Here is an 18,939-nt window from a genome sequence, read left to right as displayed (position 1 = left end):
CTCCTTCCCAGATTCTGTCCCCACTTCTAGGGCTGCTGCTGCTGCTGACCACCAGAGCTCCAGCATCTCCCCTCCCCATTGAGGCTCTGTGCAAAGTTCAGTCCTGCTTTCCCTCCCTCATAGATTTGCTGTTATACCAGGAATCTGCCATGAGAATGTGCTGGATGCTTTCCTACTTCTCCTTCCCAAGGTGCTTAGTAGTGTCTACTGCATGAAGCCCACTTGCTCAGCGGTGTCTGTGGTCAAGTCCTTGAGGTTAGTTGGAGGGTTACCCAGGATGCTTAGCCATTGAGGGCTCTTTCTTTTTCCCTTCAATGTGAGTTCTTAGGGTTAGCTTTGCTGCACTTGGACCTGACCATCTTGTATCTGAGGGGGCTATCCTTTGTTCTGTGGAATACTTAGAAGCATCTCTGGCTCCTCCCAGTAGATGTCAGTGACACAGTTAATCATCTCCCATTGTGACAATCAACAATGTGATCTGGCCAGGGCATTGCCATACCTCCCCAAGGTGAGGGTCACCTTGGTGGAGAGCTGCTGCCCTAGGTAGGAATTGGATAGGGTCAGGCACAGAAGCTCAATTCTGGAGTTCTGTCATACCGTAGTGGTGGTGGGAAGGTGGTATTCAGGGTCGGGTAGTCACCATCATGCACACTGAGCACTCCAGGGGAAAGGTGGTCCCCGATGCATCACACACATGCACACACATTTTCTCCTGCATAAAGGATCCTGCACATACATCAAAGAGGCAGTGTGGCATGGTGTGCAGTGGGTGGTGAAGCCAGACTTTTTGATGATACCACTTCCCAGCTGTATAATAGGAGAAAGAAGCCTCTGAGGTGAATGCTAACAGCATCGCCACCAGCCTCCTTGGCCATGAGGAGTTTCAGGTCAGTGCACCTGAAGTACTTCCAAAACAAGGAACACGCCGCATGCCCTCGCATCAGATAGCACTCTTCTGCTTTGTTTTTTTGAGGCAGGAATTCCCTGTGCAGCCTAGGCTGGCCTCAGAATTGCAGTTCTCCTGCCCTGGCCTCCTAAGGGCTGAACCACCACTCACAGTAAAAAAGAAAATGGGGGCAGGAGAGATGGCTTAGTGGTTAAGGTGCTTGCCTGTGAAGCCTAAGGAACCAGGTTCGATTCCCCAGTACCCACGTGGGCCAGATGCACAGGTGACACATGTGTCTGGAGTTGGTTTGCAGTGGCTAGAGGCCCTAGCACACCCATTCTCTCTCTCTCTCTCTCTCATAAGTAAATAAATATTTTTTTAAAGACCAGAAAAATAATTTTAAAGGCTGGGCATGGTGGTGCACACCTTTACCCCCAGTACTTGGGAGGCAGAGGTAGGAGGATCACTATGAGTTCAAGGCCACTCTGAGACTACATAGTGAATTTCATGTCAGCTTGAGTTAGAGTGAGACCCTACCTCAAAAAAATAAACAGGAAAAGAAAATGCTACTGAGCCCTCCCCAGGTGGTAGACTCTTCAAATCTGTGGCCACAGTAAACTGATTACACTCATGGGCAGTGGGGACCTTCATCCCCTTCAAGATTCAAGAAATGTGTCCTGGAGGGTAAAGCCTTTGGTCAAGGAAGCACACCATACTCATAAGGAACACAGCAATAGCCAGGCCTACTCAAGCTGCCCATCCCTGTGTGCTTGTAGTACATGGGTAGGCGCCTGTGGAGGGAGGGAGGCAGGCTGCTGTTGGCACTGTGTATTATGGCCAATTACTTATTGTCAGGGTCTTCTTTGCCTGAAGTCCCTGTCAACAGTGCCAGTGTGTGGATGAGGCTCCATGTTTCAAAACCTGCACACTCACCAAGGCCTTGATAGAGTAACCCAAGCCAGCCTGCCTTGTGGCCCAACCCTTTCCTGCCACTGCCAGGAACCTAGAGTTGTATAGACTAATTTAGATACCCTCTTCCAGGCTTTTCTTCTTTTTAGTTGTTGCTAAGCCTTTTCTCATTATAAAAGCAATGCACCTACTTAATGGGCAAAATCTAGGAAAATATAAGGGAAAATTCTGCCTAGAATTTTAGTGATCAGTGTTGCACAAATGTTGCTGCTCTATGACTGTGTGGTTTGCACAGTGAAGCACACTGGTTAATTCTTACTTCATATCGTGTCCCTGTCTCTGAGGTATTTCATCACCATGGCTTCTTGCCCTTATGCCTCACAGCTTTCAGACAGTGGCCATTTCATTGTACACATGACATTGTATCTGTTTTCTTTGTTAAGATGTTCTAAATAAATTTTAATTATGCAGTTAGCACCTGAAATAGCTTTTTTGTGATACTTTATGCATTTCCTGGGAAGGAAGGCCAAGTCCTTTCTGATCACCATTGGACTTCTTATCACAAACAAGGGAGTGCCATTTGCGAATTTTTCAGACTCTGCTGTTTCTCTGCTGCCTTATTTGATGATAATAGAAATACATGTTTCTTTTGAAAAAAAAGTCACCCCAAAAAGTTTCCTTGAATTTCACCTGGACAAAGTGAGAGTTAGAATAAGCTATGCATCCTTGCAGACCTGTTCGGTACATTTAAGCGCAGGCCACACTCTGATCCACACATACTTGGGAATGAACACAGCTTATTTTGCTGGCATTGCACTCAATGGGTGTGTTTTGGAACCTTGGTGCAGCGCTGCCTGCGTGCTCTCATTTCTGTAAAGACACTTTGGTTGTTCTGAAGGACATGCCCACTCTGCAGCCCCATCCCTCGCCCACACACAGCCAGCTTTGGCACTTATGCTGCATAGCATCTCTGTATGTAGCCTGGTTTAGGGCTAGTTCTGGCTTTCTGGAGGGCTGTCACATGGGCCTGCAGTCTTGGGATGGGGGCTGAGGAGCCTACTGGAGCTAGGGTGCGGAGGATCCAGGGCAGAGAGCCAGCAAGCGGGGGCCGCCACTTGGTCCGCCAGAGTCCATGCACTGGGGCACAGGCCTCCCTCAGCGCTGCACAGTGCCATCATTTTCCCCTCCCGTGACATACGACAGCAGGGAGTTGAGTGGTTTGTTTCATCTCTTCTTAAGAAAAAGTTAAATTTATACTCCTAGCCCCGACCTTCCATGTAACTCATGTGCTCATCCTGTTAGCTGGTTTAATATATGGCACTACTATTTCATTAAACAACATACAGGAATAATTAGTTCAGCAACGATGCCTCAGAACAAAAGCCCTTGATTTAGTTTAACTTTATAAGTTGTTCTCTTTTGATGTGTAAGAACACATCTGGGGTCTTAAAGAAAGCAGAAAGAAAAATAGGAGCCATTTCATCAGGCGGAGTTAGGGTTTCTGAGCTCAGTAACCCCTTGGTACCAAGCCTACAGAGATCAGCACAGGCCCTGCCATGATGGTGTGGGCCTTGTAGCTGTCAGTTGTGGGGCCAGGAGAGGCAGTGTACCTCTTTTCTTGGGTGGACAGCCCCTGTATCTGTGTTCTCTAGGCTTTTCTCCAGCCTGCAGCTTCCTTCAGACCTGTAGGCTGTCCCTCTGTCCTTCGGCATTTGCTTCTCTATGTATTTGGGAAGATTGGTAAGGGCATGAAGTCTCCCGCCCTCCAGGGCTGGCACTGGCCTGCCATGGTGTTTCTGTCCTAGGCTACTTACCTTGCTAGGGCAACTCTCCTCTCAGAGCTGCTCACCCCTGTATGATCCAAGATGCATCTTGTGGCTGCTAGCTGGGGATGGGACATGGACAGACCTTGGGCACTGGAGGCTGCCTGCAGGATAAGGAGACCAGGCTCTGCACCAACCTGGCCCCACCTCTTACCAGCCACAAAGTTCACATAGGAACCCTCCCACGGAGATTTCTGGGAGTCAGAGATGTTTGACAAGGGCCTCACTGGAACTAGGAGTACAGATTGCTCCATGGTGGCAAATGCCATCATCTGCAAAGGTTAGCTAGAGCACACTTCCCAGACTAAGTTCCAGGTGACTGTTCACGCTGGCAGGTGAAGTAAGTCTAACATCACTGCTTTTGGTCTCTACAGAGCTCAGGCCTATGGTGAGTAGACAGATTACTGGAGGCCAGCTGTTCTCCACTCTGTCTAAGTAGCCATCTGGTCCCTGCTGTACACTTGTTTCCTCCTTCCCTCTCTTGCTCCTTTAGTGTACAGAATACAGGTAGAAATGTTGCAGCGTCGTCCTCCCAGATTGGCTGTATCTGATCAGGCCATGTTACCTCTCATTCTACTGGTATCACTTGCCCAGGACTTGCTTTTAATATCACACCATATCCTACCTCTTCCTATGTGGTGTATGTAGGCACCAGAAGCAGATGTCAGACATGTGGATGGGAGGAAGTTGAGGGCAAGTGCCCTGGGCCTGCACCTGCATGGAGAGCATGCCAATGAGGGAGGAAGGCCTGGACGCAGTCTGCATTTCCAGTGTGTAGATGAGGAACTCAGACCTGGAGAGGTGAAATGCTAGGCCTTAGGCGTAGGCCTGTACACAGTCTGCATCCCTGTTGTAGCTTAGTGTCCCTGCTGCTTTGGCTGCTCAGTAACTGTCCTTAGTCCTCAAAAGGGGAAGCCTGGGGATGTTCATACATGGGCCTTGTGCCCATGTGTGTTTATGAAGCCCTGGCCCCTTCTGACTCTTTCTTCTTAGTTTCCTACCCCTCAAGGCAAGGTACCAGGCTAATGGACAGGAGCTAGTGCACCCTGCTGGCTGCCTCACCAGGGACAGCAGCTTGCAGAGGCCCCTGTAATCTCTCTATCCACACAGCCTTCATTTTAATTTGCAAAATTGAGCCCAGATCGAGAGCAGCAAAGCCAGGGGCGGTAAATATTCATGCTTCAGTGAGCGAGGGTGGCTCCATTACCGGTCTGAGGTTGGGAGAATTACCTGGGGATTATGTATATTCATGGACCGATTTTATTTGTGATAGAATATGACTCACATTGGCCTGTGTGCTGTGCGTTCTGCCCCAAACAGACTGCACAGAGCTTATGCCCTTAAGCTTCTGAAAGTCATCTGTGGATTGCCCTCTGCTCATGCTCCTAGGAGACGGCTTGGAATAACAATCACACCACAGCCAGCCAGGGGCTCCCCACAAGTCCTTCGTCTCAGAGCCCAGGTCATCTGTGCCAGGTCACAGGTGAGAAGACTGACCTGGGCATTGTGCCACGGCCAGTGATGTGACTATAACTGCCATTTTGGTGCCCTGACTTGCAGGGTTGGCTGTCGCCCATCTTGGCCTGTTCTGCAGGTGTTCCCAGCTCGGATGAGGCAGCACAGGTCTACCTCTCCTGAGTCAGGGTGAGGCACATCTGGCTGCCATGCCCAGGGCCTCAGTGAGAACAGGTGTGTGGCAATTGGCAAACCACAGCCCTCGCTGTTCCTATAAATAAAGCCCTGAGGCTGCATGGTTCTCAAGGCCTAACTTACTTGCTGCTGTCTTACAGAAGTTTGTTGCCCCTTTCCCCCATCTGTAGGCTTTAAGGACTCTGGGACAAAGTACCTTATGTGTGCTGCCCCCTTGAGTCCATCTCCATGTGGCTATTTCTGTAAGCTATAGAAGAGCAGGAATCCCTACCCTGTGCCGGCTGTCTCAGCAGGGAATACCATGGATTTGCTCTGTGGGTAAAGGGCTCTGGCTCTTCAGTCTGCAGTGGTGGCTCGTGGCTGGGAGGCTGGCAAAGACTCTTCCAGCCACTGTCTTACCCACTTCCAGTGCCCACTTTTGGTCCCCACAGCTGGCTCAAAGTAGATTGTTACTAAATGAATTGATTGGAGCCTACCTCTACTAAACCTGACTGATTAAAAGTCTGTATCTTGGGGCCTGGAGAGATGGCTTAGTGGTTAAGCACTTGCCTGTGAAGCCTAAGGATCCCGGTTCAAGGCTCGATTCCCCAGGACCCACGTAAGCCAGATGCACAAGGGGGCGCATGCATTTGGAGTTCGTTTGCAGTGCCTGGAGGCCCTGGCACGCCCATTCTCTCCCTCCCTCCCTCCCTCTCTCTCTCTCTCTCTCTCTCTCTGCCTCTTTCTCTGTGTGTCTCTCAAATAAATAAATAAAAGTAAACAAAAAATTTTAAAGTCTGTGTCTTTTTAAAGCACTCTTTTGATTCCATAGCTATTTTTTTTTAATATCTCCTAATGACAAAAGTAAAACTTTCACTTAGGGAAACCATCCACTGGACCCCAGCACCTCCTGCTTTCCCGAGTCAGGGGAGACCCTGTTTTGTGGTTACTCTGACAAAGATGTTTCTCTGTTTCATACATAAAAATGCACAACATGGGTATGAATGTGCCTCATGGTGATTTTCAGCATCTGCCCTCTGAGGCCTTGTCTGGGAGGCCTCGTCTCTTCATGACACATAGTGCCTGAACTGCCTCTGATGCACAAACTTGGCAACATGGGCACCGTAGCTACATTTTGTCACATCCCCACTGATAGGCTTACAACATTGTCCACTCTGATAAATCCTGAGGCTGCGCTGAACTTCCTTTTTCTTAAAAGGAGCTCAGACACACATTAGCGCCACACACAGGCTGTTCCATTGAGGCCACCTGTGGTGTTGCATGCCTGGTACCCATTGTCTCACTGGCCAGCACTTGGTCAGAGAGCCAGAGTACATGGCAGACATATGACATGTTCTGTGATCTACGTAAGGAATAGCATGAGGCAGAATTTGAAACTACCCCAGACCCACAAATCTCCTTGGACAGCAGTCCCAGTGTTGCTCTGTCCCAGGAGACCCACAGTGACAGCTAGCTGTCTAGGGATAGCTCTTATTGCTCCTCCCTCTGCTCCTCCCATCATCACCCTACTCTCACTTCATTTCTCTTGTCATTACTATCCTGCCCTTGGCCACAGCATGCTCAGAACCCACGGAGGCAATGGGGCCAGGCTCCCTGCCTGGCCTTGATGCTAGTGGCTGCAGACTGATCATGTGGGCTGAATATTGCAGCTGCTATGGAAGAGATGGCCCTGTCCTGCCAATGCACCTGTCTTCACAGGAAGCTGACTGAAGAGGTGGTCCCATACCACGTGCCACAGATAAGCTCAGTTGAGACAGGAGGTGCCAGTACTAAGGCAGGTAGGCAGCACAGTTGCAAGGGGGGTACAGGACAAGGGTGAGCAGGGTAGAGAAAGAGACTGGTCCTGCCAACACTCAGGGTACAGTACTAGGAGGTATTATGGGTGTCGAGGCTATGGGCCTTCCATGCTATGAGTGTCCAAGGTCTAGTATGTTCACTGGGAGCCTACACTGTGGTAGGGATCTGAGGCATTGGGACTCATGTTGGTCATACTCAGTGCTGGGCTTTGATGAGCGCTGGCTCAAGGACAGGTTAGCCCTAGAATGATGTGGCCTTTCCTGTCCACCATAAATCTAAGCCCGTGTGTCATTCGGTACTGAGACCCAAGGCCCCAGATGTGGCCGCCCTCACTGTTCCACTGTGCAGAGTCTCTCTAGCCAGCTGGTGGACAGCTAGCCTCCTAGACTTGCCTCACAAGGATATATATATATTTTTACCCCAAACCCAACAGTTACTAGAAATGACTAAAGCTCACTTGTATAGAAACAGAAGATTTCAATGCTGGTGCAGTTCAATTTCAAGTGTTGTGGAATGACAAATATTAGGGGTGACTAGCAGGAGGAGAAAAGGGTCCCGGCAGACCCTTCTCACTATTATAATTCTCCATTGTGGCTGCCACTGGGAAGCTAATGGGCAAGGTTTATTTATGAGCTCACCATGGGGGTGGGATAGGAGGCCCCCATTGCCTTCCTTCTAGAGTGCCCACTATGTGGCCTACACCATTGCCAAGGATTGGGGTTCAATGGCTAGTACAACAAACCTGTCAATGATGGGGGCAGCTGCCTGTCAAGAGACACCAGCATAAGGCATGTGCTAGAAAGTAAGATGAGGGGTAACAAGTTCTGTGAAGTGTCATGGAGTACTTGGGCTTCAGGAGCTCCTATGGGTGTGAGAGTCAGCTGGTACTAGGTGAAGGAGGATAGGGTGAGCTGAGTGGGGGTGGGGAGGAGGGCCTTGCTGTGGGTCCTTCTAACACTAGTCACTGTGTTCAAGGCCCTGGGACTAAGTGGGAGCTAAAACCCAGGTTGCGCACATTCAGGAGGGGGCTGAATACAACTGCACAGACAGACTGAAGACTAACCTCCTCCCTTCTCTGATCTTGGAATAGCAGGGGGTAACCCCCCTCTTGAGAACTGATCTCCCTGCCCTTCCCCCAGTGGACAATTGGTCTTTTGTCTAAGGCCTGATGGAATTTTTGCATAGAATAGATCCCTCTAGTCTAACACAACTCCCAGTCTTATGGAGGGGCCAGGAGGAGGGAAGGCAGGCCAGGTAGGAGGGTTAGCATTTCAAGGGATGCCAGGAACTGTTCACTGGCTTAATGCCCACATGTTAAACCAGGGAGTAGGGAGAGCGACAGGCCTACTCACCTGCCCCTTCCCTTCCCCAAAAGCAATTGGGCTCAGGAACACACCCACTAAGCACCCTACAAAAGCATTTTTATCCCTGGGACTTGGGACTAGAATGAACTAGAAGTCTCAGCACTTCAGAGAAGCCTCTGGGAGGGTCTCATTTCTGATGGGAACCACATCTTCAGACAGCAGCAGCCCCAAGCCTATCCATTAGACTAACTAGAACAACAGGCTGTAGCCCCAGATTAGTGTGGGGTTCAGACACTTTCCTTCCACTGCTAGTGGGGCTGTAACTGACCACTGCCAAGAACAACCTGTGAGATCTGGGAAGACTGAAAATAATGCCCATCATGATAGTTTCCCACCCAGAGAGCTGCACTAAAGAAATTGCATACGTGTGCAGGTTGAGGCATCTAGCCATGGCCAAAACTGGCAATCCTTATGACCAACAATAAGGACAATGTCAGGTTTTCATATAAAGGAATATTATATAGCAGTGAAAATAACATGTATGCACACATTATGTGTGTGTTCTGATATGAACAAACATTGACAACATAATGCTGACAGAGAAGCGTTACCATTGTGTACACTAACAAACATGTGTCCTGTTAAGGAAATATACACGAGTATAAATGTGTAAGGAATTGATGAAGGTAGCTGCTTTAGGGAGTCAGAAGGAAATAGGATTGGGGTTTTCAACTCAGTGTCAAGAGTTGGAGTACTAGCAACAAAATCTTTGTGTTCAGTTCCTGGTGGTGGGAACATAGGTTGATTATTGAGTCTCTACATTTTTAGAATGACTTTAATTTCACTAAAATAAGTGGGTAGAATTGGGTGCCCCAGGCTGACCTGTGTTTCCCTTCCCAGCCCCAGGGTGCCAGTGAGCTGGGGTCTGGCCCAGCAGGGAGGCGCTGGCAGCCCCAGGGCCTGCCTCGCTGTCCTCACACAGAGCATTGGGTTTGCCTTTTTGTGTGTGAGATGTGATTAAATGCATTAAATGGAGGAAAATGTCTTATCTGTACACAGCCTCGCTAGAAGAAGAGGGAGAAATAAGAGCGGCCAAATTGAAACCTTATTAAACAAAATTGGTTAGGTCTGATGGACCCAACCTAGACTGATCTTTAAAGGCTTATTTCATTTTCCCCTCCAGTCTGAACCTCTTTGAATTGAAGTAACTGATCCTGCTGTAAGCTCATTAGTGTTGGACCTGTGTCTCTTTTCCTCCCTGATTTACATTTTATTAAGTCATGGTGAAGCTGTGCTATCCCAACCCAGGCAACTGGGGCACAACCAGGAACCAGGCTCAGTGACAGAGTGAAAGTGGGTAATGGCAGCCCAGTCCCGTCAAAGGTGGTACCACCTCTCCAGAACCTTTGCATATCAACAACTGGCTCAGCACACTCTAGGGTGGTTTGCCAGCATCCATGGATCACAGGATGCTGGAAGCCCTGCACACTGCTCCTCACGGTTTGCTTACAAGAGTCACCTGGCAGGAGGCTATCATCATGGACTCCTGGTGGAGCAGGTGACACAGTGGGAGTCCATATGTAGTACCAGGCAGATGGGACTCGTGGGATAAATGCCTTAACCTTGGTAGGCCTTGTATGTACTGGGACCACCATCGGCTAGTTAGAGGCTACTTTGAGAGCTGAGTGATGGTCTCTGCAGCTCCTCCACTTGTACACCAGCAGATGTTGCATTTTCCTCGGGCCCCCTGGTGAACAGCGCATCTGATTTGAAAGCACATGATCATCCTGCATGTTCCCCACCTCCAGCCCCCCACAGAGGGCTTCAGTAGCCTTAGAGAGCAGCAAGTAGGACACTGGAGATGCAGCTCAATTGGTTGAGTGCATGCATGAAGCCCTGGGTTTGGTCTCCAGCACCACATAAATTAGACGTGGCATTGCAGTCCTGTAATCCCAGCACTCAGTAGGTGGTGGCAGGAGGATCCGAAGTTCAAGGTCATACTTAGCTGCATAAGAAGGAGGGAGGAAGAAACTAGGGACCCAATTCATGTGCAGCCCTCTGAGTGCCACAAAACTAAGGTGCAAATACTAGGGAGACCAAAAGAAGTGTGTGGATATAGTATGGCAGACCTGGGAATAGTTGGGCTAACTGTGTGTCTCTCTGTCTATCTTCTGTGCAGTCAGTAAAGTGAAACTGCTATGCCACCTGGGTGTAGTGCAACTGAGACATCCACTCTGAGAACCATTTGTGGGTTTGGCTTATAGAGGGTGTTTCTGACCTTAGCCAAGGAAGGCAGTGTGGTGGCTTAAGCCAGGAGAGGTCTGGGCTCTGGGGCAAGGCAGGCCTCGCTGTATCTGTCAGCTTGATGCCAGCTCTGGAGGCAATTCTTATTTTTCAGCTTCACTTCCTCACCCCTGAGAGAAATTCATTTGCTTCATCTTATATGACTGGGGAGGTCACAGTGGTAATGTGAGGTCTCATCTGGAATTTCAGGGGGTCAAGGTATGTGGACACCACACTGTCTTCCACCTTTGGGTCATTGCCCTATCTGAGCCCCACAGCTTGGTTCAGCCAAGTGGCCTGAACCCAGCTGCTCAGGAGATGAGGTTGTAAGTAACGGGCCTGCCTTGCATCCCTGGCATTTACTGTCCCAAGTATCAGCCTATTTGCTTTGTGACCTTGGAGACATCACAAACCTCTGTTTCTTCATCCATAAAATTGAATGTAAAAATATTGACCTGCCTCGTAGGGTTTTATGGAGAATAACTGACCCAGATGATGGGGAAGCTTCTTTGTTAGTCAGAAAGGACCAAAGTGCTTAGCAAGCATGAACTTGAGTTTGAAAAAATTCTTTGCTTGCTTGATGTATTCCTCCCTCCCTTTCTCTGTTAGTCTGTGCCTACTTTCCCCCAGCAGTGCTTGGTCCTGGGGAGATGGAAAGACAAGAGGGTTGCTGAGCTCAGAGTCTCCTTGTGGGTCCCACTTCCAGCACAGCAACCCCCTGGCCCTCCCATATACCCATTGCACCATTCTAACTGCTCACCAGGGAGCCAGGGCCACTTAGTAGGCCTCTGCCCATCCTCCCTACCTGAAAACCCCTTAGCCTACAGCTGGCTGTAACCGCTAATGGCCCTGCTGGCATGGACCGGCCCTGCACCTCACTGCATATGTATCCCCACAGGGCTGGGTGGGCAGCTCTCAGACCCTACTTGGTCATAGCCTTGGTGCCTCCATTTATGAATCCTTCCATCTTATCCACACTGTACATTGTGTTCTCCTGTGTGCAGAGCACTGGAAATAGAAATGAAAAAGGAAAACAATAAGGCCCTGGCCTCACCAGGGTTTTGTTCCAACATGCAAGAATCCACAGATGAGTACAGACTTAAGTGATGGAAGAATGGGAATACCCTTTCATTGGCAGGTCCCTAACTTTGACAGAGTGAGATGGGAACCATTAGAGAGTTAGAGAGTAAAGACTCAGAATCCTGCCAGCCTTGCAGCAAGCAGATAGCAGGACAAGGGAAGGCTGCAGAAGGGGCCTCTGTGGGACATTCTGGGCCCACCTGAAGGATAGGTCAATTAGCTGCACAAGTGTAAGAAGGAGCAAGTGCACTTTGTCTCACATCTGGAGCTGTGGAGCTACCATTTGAGTTGATGAAGCTGAAGGATCTTTCTGGCTTTGGACAGGCCAGGCCATTCAAGTGTGTGGGGAGGGGGCTGCATTGTCTCTACTGCAATGCCAGCCCCACCTCTCCAGGACTCAGCATCTGTGTCCATCGGCTGCCCACTGCTGAGACCTTTGCTGTGCTCAGAGCTCCCTGCCCACCCCAGCCCTTGCCTCCATGTCAGCACAAAGAAGGTCCTCCACTAGACCTGGCAGCTGTGCTCATCCCCGCATGCCCCTCATCCCCATACCTGTTGTGTCACAGTGAAAATGTGACTTGACTTCTGAGACTCCTGCCAGGTCCCCTCTGCCCTATCTCACTTCTCCTCCATCTGTCGTCCACATTGTAGCTAGACAGGGTAGGCATGTATATCTCTAGCACTTGAGAGGCTGAGGCAGCAGGATCTCAAGTCTGAGGCTAGCCTGGGCTATACAACAAACCCTGTCTCAAAAAAAAAAAAAAAAAAAAAAAGCTTGAAGATATCTTTCCAGGTTCTGCAGAGTGGCTTCCTCAGCGGTGGAGGTGGCTGGCCCACATCTTTAGCCTAACACCTCCTACCCAGCCTGTTCCCCTCTAGCTTCTATGAGGAGCATGTTCTCCTAATAAAGGGCTTCAGTCTTACCATGCCCCTCTGCTGGTCCTCTGTGGGTGCTCTCTCCTCCTCCTGATCCCAGCTCCACCACCTCCTCAGGATGCCCTCCCTGACCCTGTTGTTCACATTCCGAGATTCTCTTCCTTTCCTCTCACAGTACCCCCCACATACACGTTAGTTGATGATTTAGCTGTTGTCTCCCACCCTAGATAGCAGACCCCCACATTCCTGGGACCTTGCCTGGCATATTGGAAAAATGTAGCAGATGTGCTAGGTGAGGCACATGTGCCATCTTGGCCACACCACATCCCTGAGAAAACGTTTGGTTGTTGAATAGAGGGGTCGAGTCTCAACACTAGAGAACAGATGACTGGAAGGGAAGCTTTCTGCCCACTACAGGGCGGCAGAATCAGCTGCTTTCTGTACAGTTAGTGCTGTAGGTCTTCTATTCTTAGCCTCCCTTAGTGGAGCGTGAGCATGCTGATGACCGGTGGTTTTGTCTACGCACGCCCTGAGAGCCACACCGCCCTGTCCCCATCTTTATCTGCTTCACAATTTCCTGTCTCAGCCTTGGAATCTTGATCTACAGTTATTTGCCTCTCCGCTCCTTACATACCCTTGCAAGGCAGTCTTCATTATTTCAGTCCCAAGAACACACGTCTGTTGAGAGGAGAACGTGCTGTGAGTGAAGCGCCTGGGCTGGGCTGGGACCCAGTGTGTGGCACCAGCGGCCCTCACTCAAGAAGCTCTTGCTGCAGCCTCAGCAGGTCTGGGATCACCTCCATGCTCTGCCTGCTGTGATGTGACCACAAGGGCTAGACCTTCCTCGAAGCTCCACACAGTCCTTTCCAGGTGGGCTGTGTGCTTGCTGGGCCTGACAAAGTGGGGTACCACACCAAGGGTGCAGCAGGAACTACAGCACAGTCCTCACTTGTGGATTAGAACAGGAGACATGCAAATTTGATGGGCAAAAGCTGAGAAAATCAGGCAGTTCCAGATGTTGAAGACACAGTGACCAGGCGTCCTGTACCCTGATGATAGAAGTGTCTGCATCTGTCCAGGGCCCTAGTCCTCAAGAGCCCACTGCACACATGGGCACCTGGCCAGATCCTCTTGGCAAGAAGAACTCACTGCACCCACAGCCGGAACCTCCCACATGAGCATGAATAGGCTCCCAGGTTGGCTGAGTGTGCCGCTGTGGCAGGCAGTCTCCGCCCATTGTCCGGCAGGCACACACTCGTGTGATGCTCCTTCAGAAAGCCCAGATACTTGCCCTGCAAGACATTGTGATCAGACATGGGGACGGCATGTGCTGCCCGTGTATGCATAGTCAGACACACATGCACAAAAGGAGGGACACTGAATTTTAGATCATGGCTCCCTGCACTACGGTGGGCTCAGTGGAAGGAGGAGCACACCACAAGGCCAGTGACTAGTTATTGGAGTGCCTTGACTGCTGATGGGCTCAGGTAGGTATTCATTGTGCAATCAGCCTGCTATGCAGAGGTGGCAGCTGCCTGTAAAGCAAGGACAGTGTGCAGCCCTATCCGTGGTGCAGGGAAGCCCTTCCTAAGATACCCAGGGAGCTTGTGAGTCATGCTCTGAGTTTGCCTAGAGGAAGAAATCCAGGCAGGAGGGGCCTCCTGAGCAAAGCCCAGGGCCATTCAAAACCACTGTGTGTAGAGTCCCTTGGGTATGGCTTAAAGGAATGTTGAACATGTGGGATAGGGAAGCTATGGAGATGGGCTGCATGAGGCCCTACCTTCTCAGAGTGTCCCCAGGTGGCAGAGGGTCCCAGTAGTGTCTACTCATGTAGAGAGATCCTTGGTTGATCAAAGGCTCTTCCCACTCCTAAGAGCTGAGACTGAAGGTGTTAAAGTCATGAGGTACCGGGCTGGAGCCCAGGTAGAAGTGATGGCAGAGACCTTCCTCCTCACATTTGTGGTGTAGAGCTGCCCCAGGGAGGTGGGCAGGAGTAGGTAAGAGGCAGGGATTTGGGTCCACTTCTGACAGATGATGCTTTGTGTGAGATGATAGTCTAGGACTTCATAACAGATTCTAGAATGTCTCCGTTGCCCACTGCTCACAGGCCACCTCAGAGGCGCTTGCGTTTCCCTCTGATTGATCTTGGCTGTGGCTTTTGACACTGAGCTTCTCACTTTCTCTGCTCCCTGACCCTGTGGGGTGGGAGTTAACGATCTTTAAACAAACACTGAGTGTGATGCTCCGGGGAGCAGCTCTGGGCATGTATGCCGCCAACCTTGCATTCGCCTTCTGTTCAGGAGGAAAGGCGTGAGCGTCTGCCTCCAGCCGTAGCGCACAGGGATGCTTGCAACTCGAACATCCTAGTCCTCTTGGGTTCAGTTCCTGATGATGGGTTTTCTGAAATCAGTTCCACATTCTCTGCTTTGTTCATCAGAACTGTTTGCTCTCCCCTCATGAGTGGGGCATAGCAGGAATGCCCACCATCTTGGGAACACTGTCAGAGGATCTGCTGTGTCTGTTCCTGATTTGCGGACTTTGGAGGTAGAAGCCAGCTCTGTGTGGAGTCAGTGTTACCTTTCAGAAATGAAGATAAGATCATACTGCCCCTTCCAGTGACTCTGGGAGGCCCCATGTGATATGCATGGTGCCCAGGCCTTGACCTCCGCCCTGTGGCTGCCCTCCTACCTCTTTGTTGACTGCTCAGCCTCCCAGTCGGCTCCATCTCCAGGCCTGGCCTTGCTTGTGCATCCACTTTGAGGTATCTTGCTCTGAATCTTCATAGGCCTCAGCTCAGAGGCTGCCTCATAAGAGTCCCACTCCTCCGCCTGTGCAACAGCCAGAGCCCCGCCCTCCCCCCCCTGCAGCTTTCCCTGTCTCCATTCTCATGGCTTATATTGCCTATGTTATAGAATTGTGTTGTAACTTATATGCACACATGTAATTTTATTAGTTTCTCTTATATAGAATAGCATTAATGAGATAGGTGTTCCTATGTAGAGTGTTCTGTTGTATTTCTATCATTAAGTCTTTAAAACAGCTGCTTTGATCCTTCCCCTAGCACATGCATGGTGGATAGGAGCTGTGTGGAACAAGTGAAAAGAGAGACCTTTGCTCAGGAAGCCCTCAGTCACAGCTGACAGCAACATGGGCTAGATAGTGGAGGTGCCACAGGCCAGGGGAGGCAGAGAAGCAGGGCTACCCAGGAACCAGGGACAAGTCCTACCTATGATCACAGATTCCAGAGCCTAGTGTCTGGCACGAGCCTTCAAAGGCAGATGGCACAGCTGGCAGGCTGAGGAGCTAGGTGGCAATCCTACACAGAGGGCTGGGATGTTGCCATGATGGCGGATAGAAAGAGAGAAGCTGGTGGGACTGGGGTCTGGGTGGAGCTGGGCCCAGAGGACAAAGGAGCTGAGGTGAACACTGCATTTGTGAAACTCAGGGAATGCCCTGGCCCTGCCTGTTTGGCATCTTAGGCCTTGGCTTTTCAGGGTGCTGCCTGGTCTGCTCTAGAAAGTCTGATTGAGCCTGGCTTCCACCCCAGACTAAGGATGAATGGGTATTTGCAGGCCCTGGGGTAGAGCCACCCTGCGTGGCTTTGAGACACATGGTTTAATATATTCTCCTCTTGTTCCTGATCAGGTGGTAAAGAAAGTGAAGTCCATGCAGATGTTCCATACACCTGTCACCTCCGCCATGCAGGGAGACCGGCTAGGCATCTGTGTCACCCAGTTTGACCCCAAGCTACTGGAGCGTGGGCTGGTATGTGCACCTGATTCCCTGCACACTATCCACGCAGCTCTCATCTCTGTGGAAAAGATCCCATACTTCCGGGGGCCCTTACAGACCAAGGCCAAGTTCCATATCACAGTTGGTCATGAGACAGTCATGGGCCGCTTGCTATTCTTCAGTCCTGCTCCCAACAGCTTTGATCTGGAACCTGTGCTGGACTCCTTCGACCTCTCCCGAGAATACCTCTTCCAGGAGCAATACCTGTGCAAGGACTCCATGCCGGCTGCCACAGATGGTGACAAGGCTGATAGGAAGTCAGGTCAGGCTCCAGAGGGTCATTGTCCTCGGCAGCAGTGGGCCCTGGTGGAGTTTGAAAAGCCAGTCACCTGCCCCCGGCTATGCCTGGTGATTGGCTCCAGGCTGGATGCAGACATTCATGCCAACACATGTCGGCTGGCCTTCCACGGCATCTTGCTGCAGGGACTGGAGGACAAGAACTATACCGAAAGCTTCCTGCCCTCGCTGAAGGTGTACAAGCTGAAGCATAAACACGGCCTCGTGGAGCGGGTAAGCCCATCTCAGCCCTCATCTCCTGTCAGGGCCCGGCCAGAGCCAGATGTCTAGACTAGGTGGCTGAGGCCAGGATGCCAGGCAGCCTGAGTCCTTTCTGCCAGACCCACACAGAGCTGGCCTGCACCCAGGCCCTCTAGGTCTTAACAGAGTGACCTCTCCTAAGGCACCGGCTTCCAGCCCTCACAAGGCCCGGTGTTCCATGCAGCTGGGTTCAGCCAGACTTAGAGCAGGAGCTTATGGCCAGAGGGAGCAGCGCCCCTAGGCACAGGCCAGGCCTGTCTCACCTGAGGGTGGGGGAGGGCTAGTGGTTTCAGAGGGGCAGGGAATAAAAGGAGGGAAAGCTAGAGAGGTCACTGGCTGCCTGGGCACATCAAGACCACTGTCACTGGACACAGTTTTGGTGTGCAGACCTATCACTGGGGTGGGCACAATATGGTGGCTTTGCTTAGGTGCCGGCACCATCTTTTCATTGGGTATCCGCCTTCATTTTCTGCTGTGTGCTTTAATGGGAATATAGGCCTAGAACGCTAGATGTCCAATCCTCACTATCCCTTCAGGCTGTGGGCACTTCTGTGGTTTCAATCTTACCATCATATCCCAGGGTATAACTGGGCTTTGACCAGGTCAGCACAGAGTACTGGTGACCTGAGCCTGCTTCAGGCTCTCTGCAGCCTCCCAGTCCCTCATAGAAACACGATAGCAGTTCCTGTGTCACTTCCTGCACAGCGTCTGCTGGTGGAGTCTGTGCTCGCTCGGGTGTACAGGCACCTACTCTCAGCCCATAGGTGTTCTCTGGAGCATTCCGCCTTCCCTTTCCCTTGTCCTAGAGGCTTCCTGGTGCTCAAGTCCTCTGCCTGTCCTGCCCTGCCCCAGACTTGCACCTCAGATCCTTGGCCCAGTAAGGCCTGTCTGCCTCAGTGCAGCAGAGATGCAGCTGCAGATGTGGTGATAAAGTGAGAGTCACCATTCATCCAGCTTGATTTATTAGCAGCATTATGGGACATAATTATTCTCTTAGTAAAGAATCTATCAGAGAATAATGTCCTCTTGGTATGGCTCCAGGTCTAATTGCTCCCTTCAGGCCTGTCACTTCCTTGAAAACTGGGAGGCACTGGTGCACAAACTACCAAGATAGCTTAGGCCTCCCAAGGGTAGTGGGCAGGGGCTAGAGAGACACATTGACTTAGATCCTGGGTACCAATTTGGGGCCTCATAGGTCCACTAGCCTTCTCCTTGTCAGTCCAGGAGGCACTAGACCCCAGACTTGGAATCACAGAATTAGATCCCACATAGACATCCCTGAGAGCCACAGGCTGCTTCAGGAGGCTGTGGTAGGCACAGAGGGGTCCCGTGAGCTGAGGCAGTGGTGTGTGCATGGGAGAGTCCTGTGAGACAAGGCAATGGAGGGGTTCTATAAGCTGAAGCAGTAGTGGGCTCACAGAGAGGTCCTGAGGCTCCTTTGGGGAAGAAAAGGACTTGTGTACCTACGCTGGAGCCAGCACCTTTGCCCCACCCTTTAATACCTGTAGCTGAATGGCATCTGCCTGACACGGGTGGTGAGGAAGCCCCTTACAGAATTAACCTGCCTCCCTCCAAGCTCCTCCACTATTTATTAAGTATGTAATACACACCTTTACTAGCTGCATATATTATTTCTAATCCTTATAACCCTGAGGAAATTTTTTTGATATCTATCTTTCCCCCAATTAAATAAATCACTTCTTCTAAAATTATGTGTTTTTCAGAACAGTAACATATGCACATGTGCAAGAGGTAAGATAAAAGTTTAACTTAGTGAGTAGGAATCCACTTCCTTCTCTGATCTGGTCCCCAAAGGCAGCCAGCCTGGGAAGTCACTCAAGGGATGGGGAGTGACTTGCCCAAGGGCATGCAGGGGTGGAGTCAAAATTTGAACTCAAGACTGACTGACTTTAAGCCATTCTTTTTCCTTGCTATCAGGCAGATTCTTGCCCAGCAAATTGAGAGGCTTTGGTCTTGAAAATCTGGAGGTTCTTTGGCAGGG

The 18,939-nt window shown here is 50.6% G+C and overlaps 1 protein-coding gene across 1 annotated transcript in view; it reads left to right on the top strand.

Annotated features, from left to right (window-relative positions):
• The window catches only part of Eefsec (eukaryotic elongation factor, selenocysteine-tRNA specific), a 223,239-nt gene that overhangs the window by 158,149 nt on the left and 46,151 nt on the right, over window positions 1-18,939 (top strand). Inside the window, exon 5 of the mRNA XM_004665114.2 lies at window positions 16,254-16,910. Within this exon, the coding sequence (XP_004665171.2) occupies window positions 16,254-16,910 (657 nt within the window). The remainder of the gene's footprint in view (window positions 1-16,253; window positions 16,911-18,939) is intronic.

Source organism: Jaculus jaculus, chromosome 6 (assembly GCF_020740685.1).
Source record: "Jaculus jaculus isolate mJacJac1 chromosome 6, mJacJac1.mat.Y.cur, whole genome shotgun sequence".
Classification (NCBI taxonomy): Eukaryota; Metazoa; Chordata; class Mammalia; order Rodentia; family Dipodidae; genus Jaculus; species Jaculus jaculus.
This window is presented reverse-complemented; position numbering and strand designations above follow the sequence as displayed.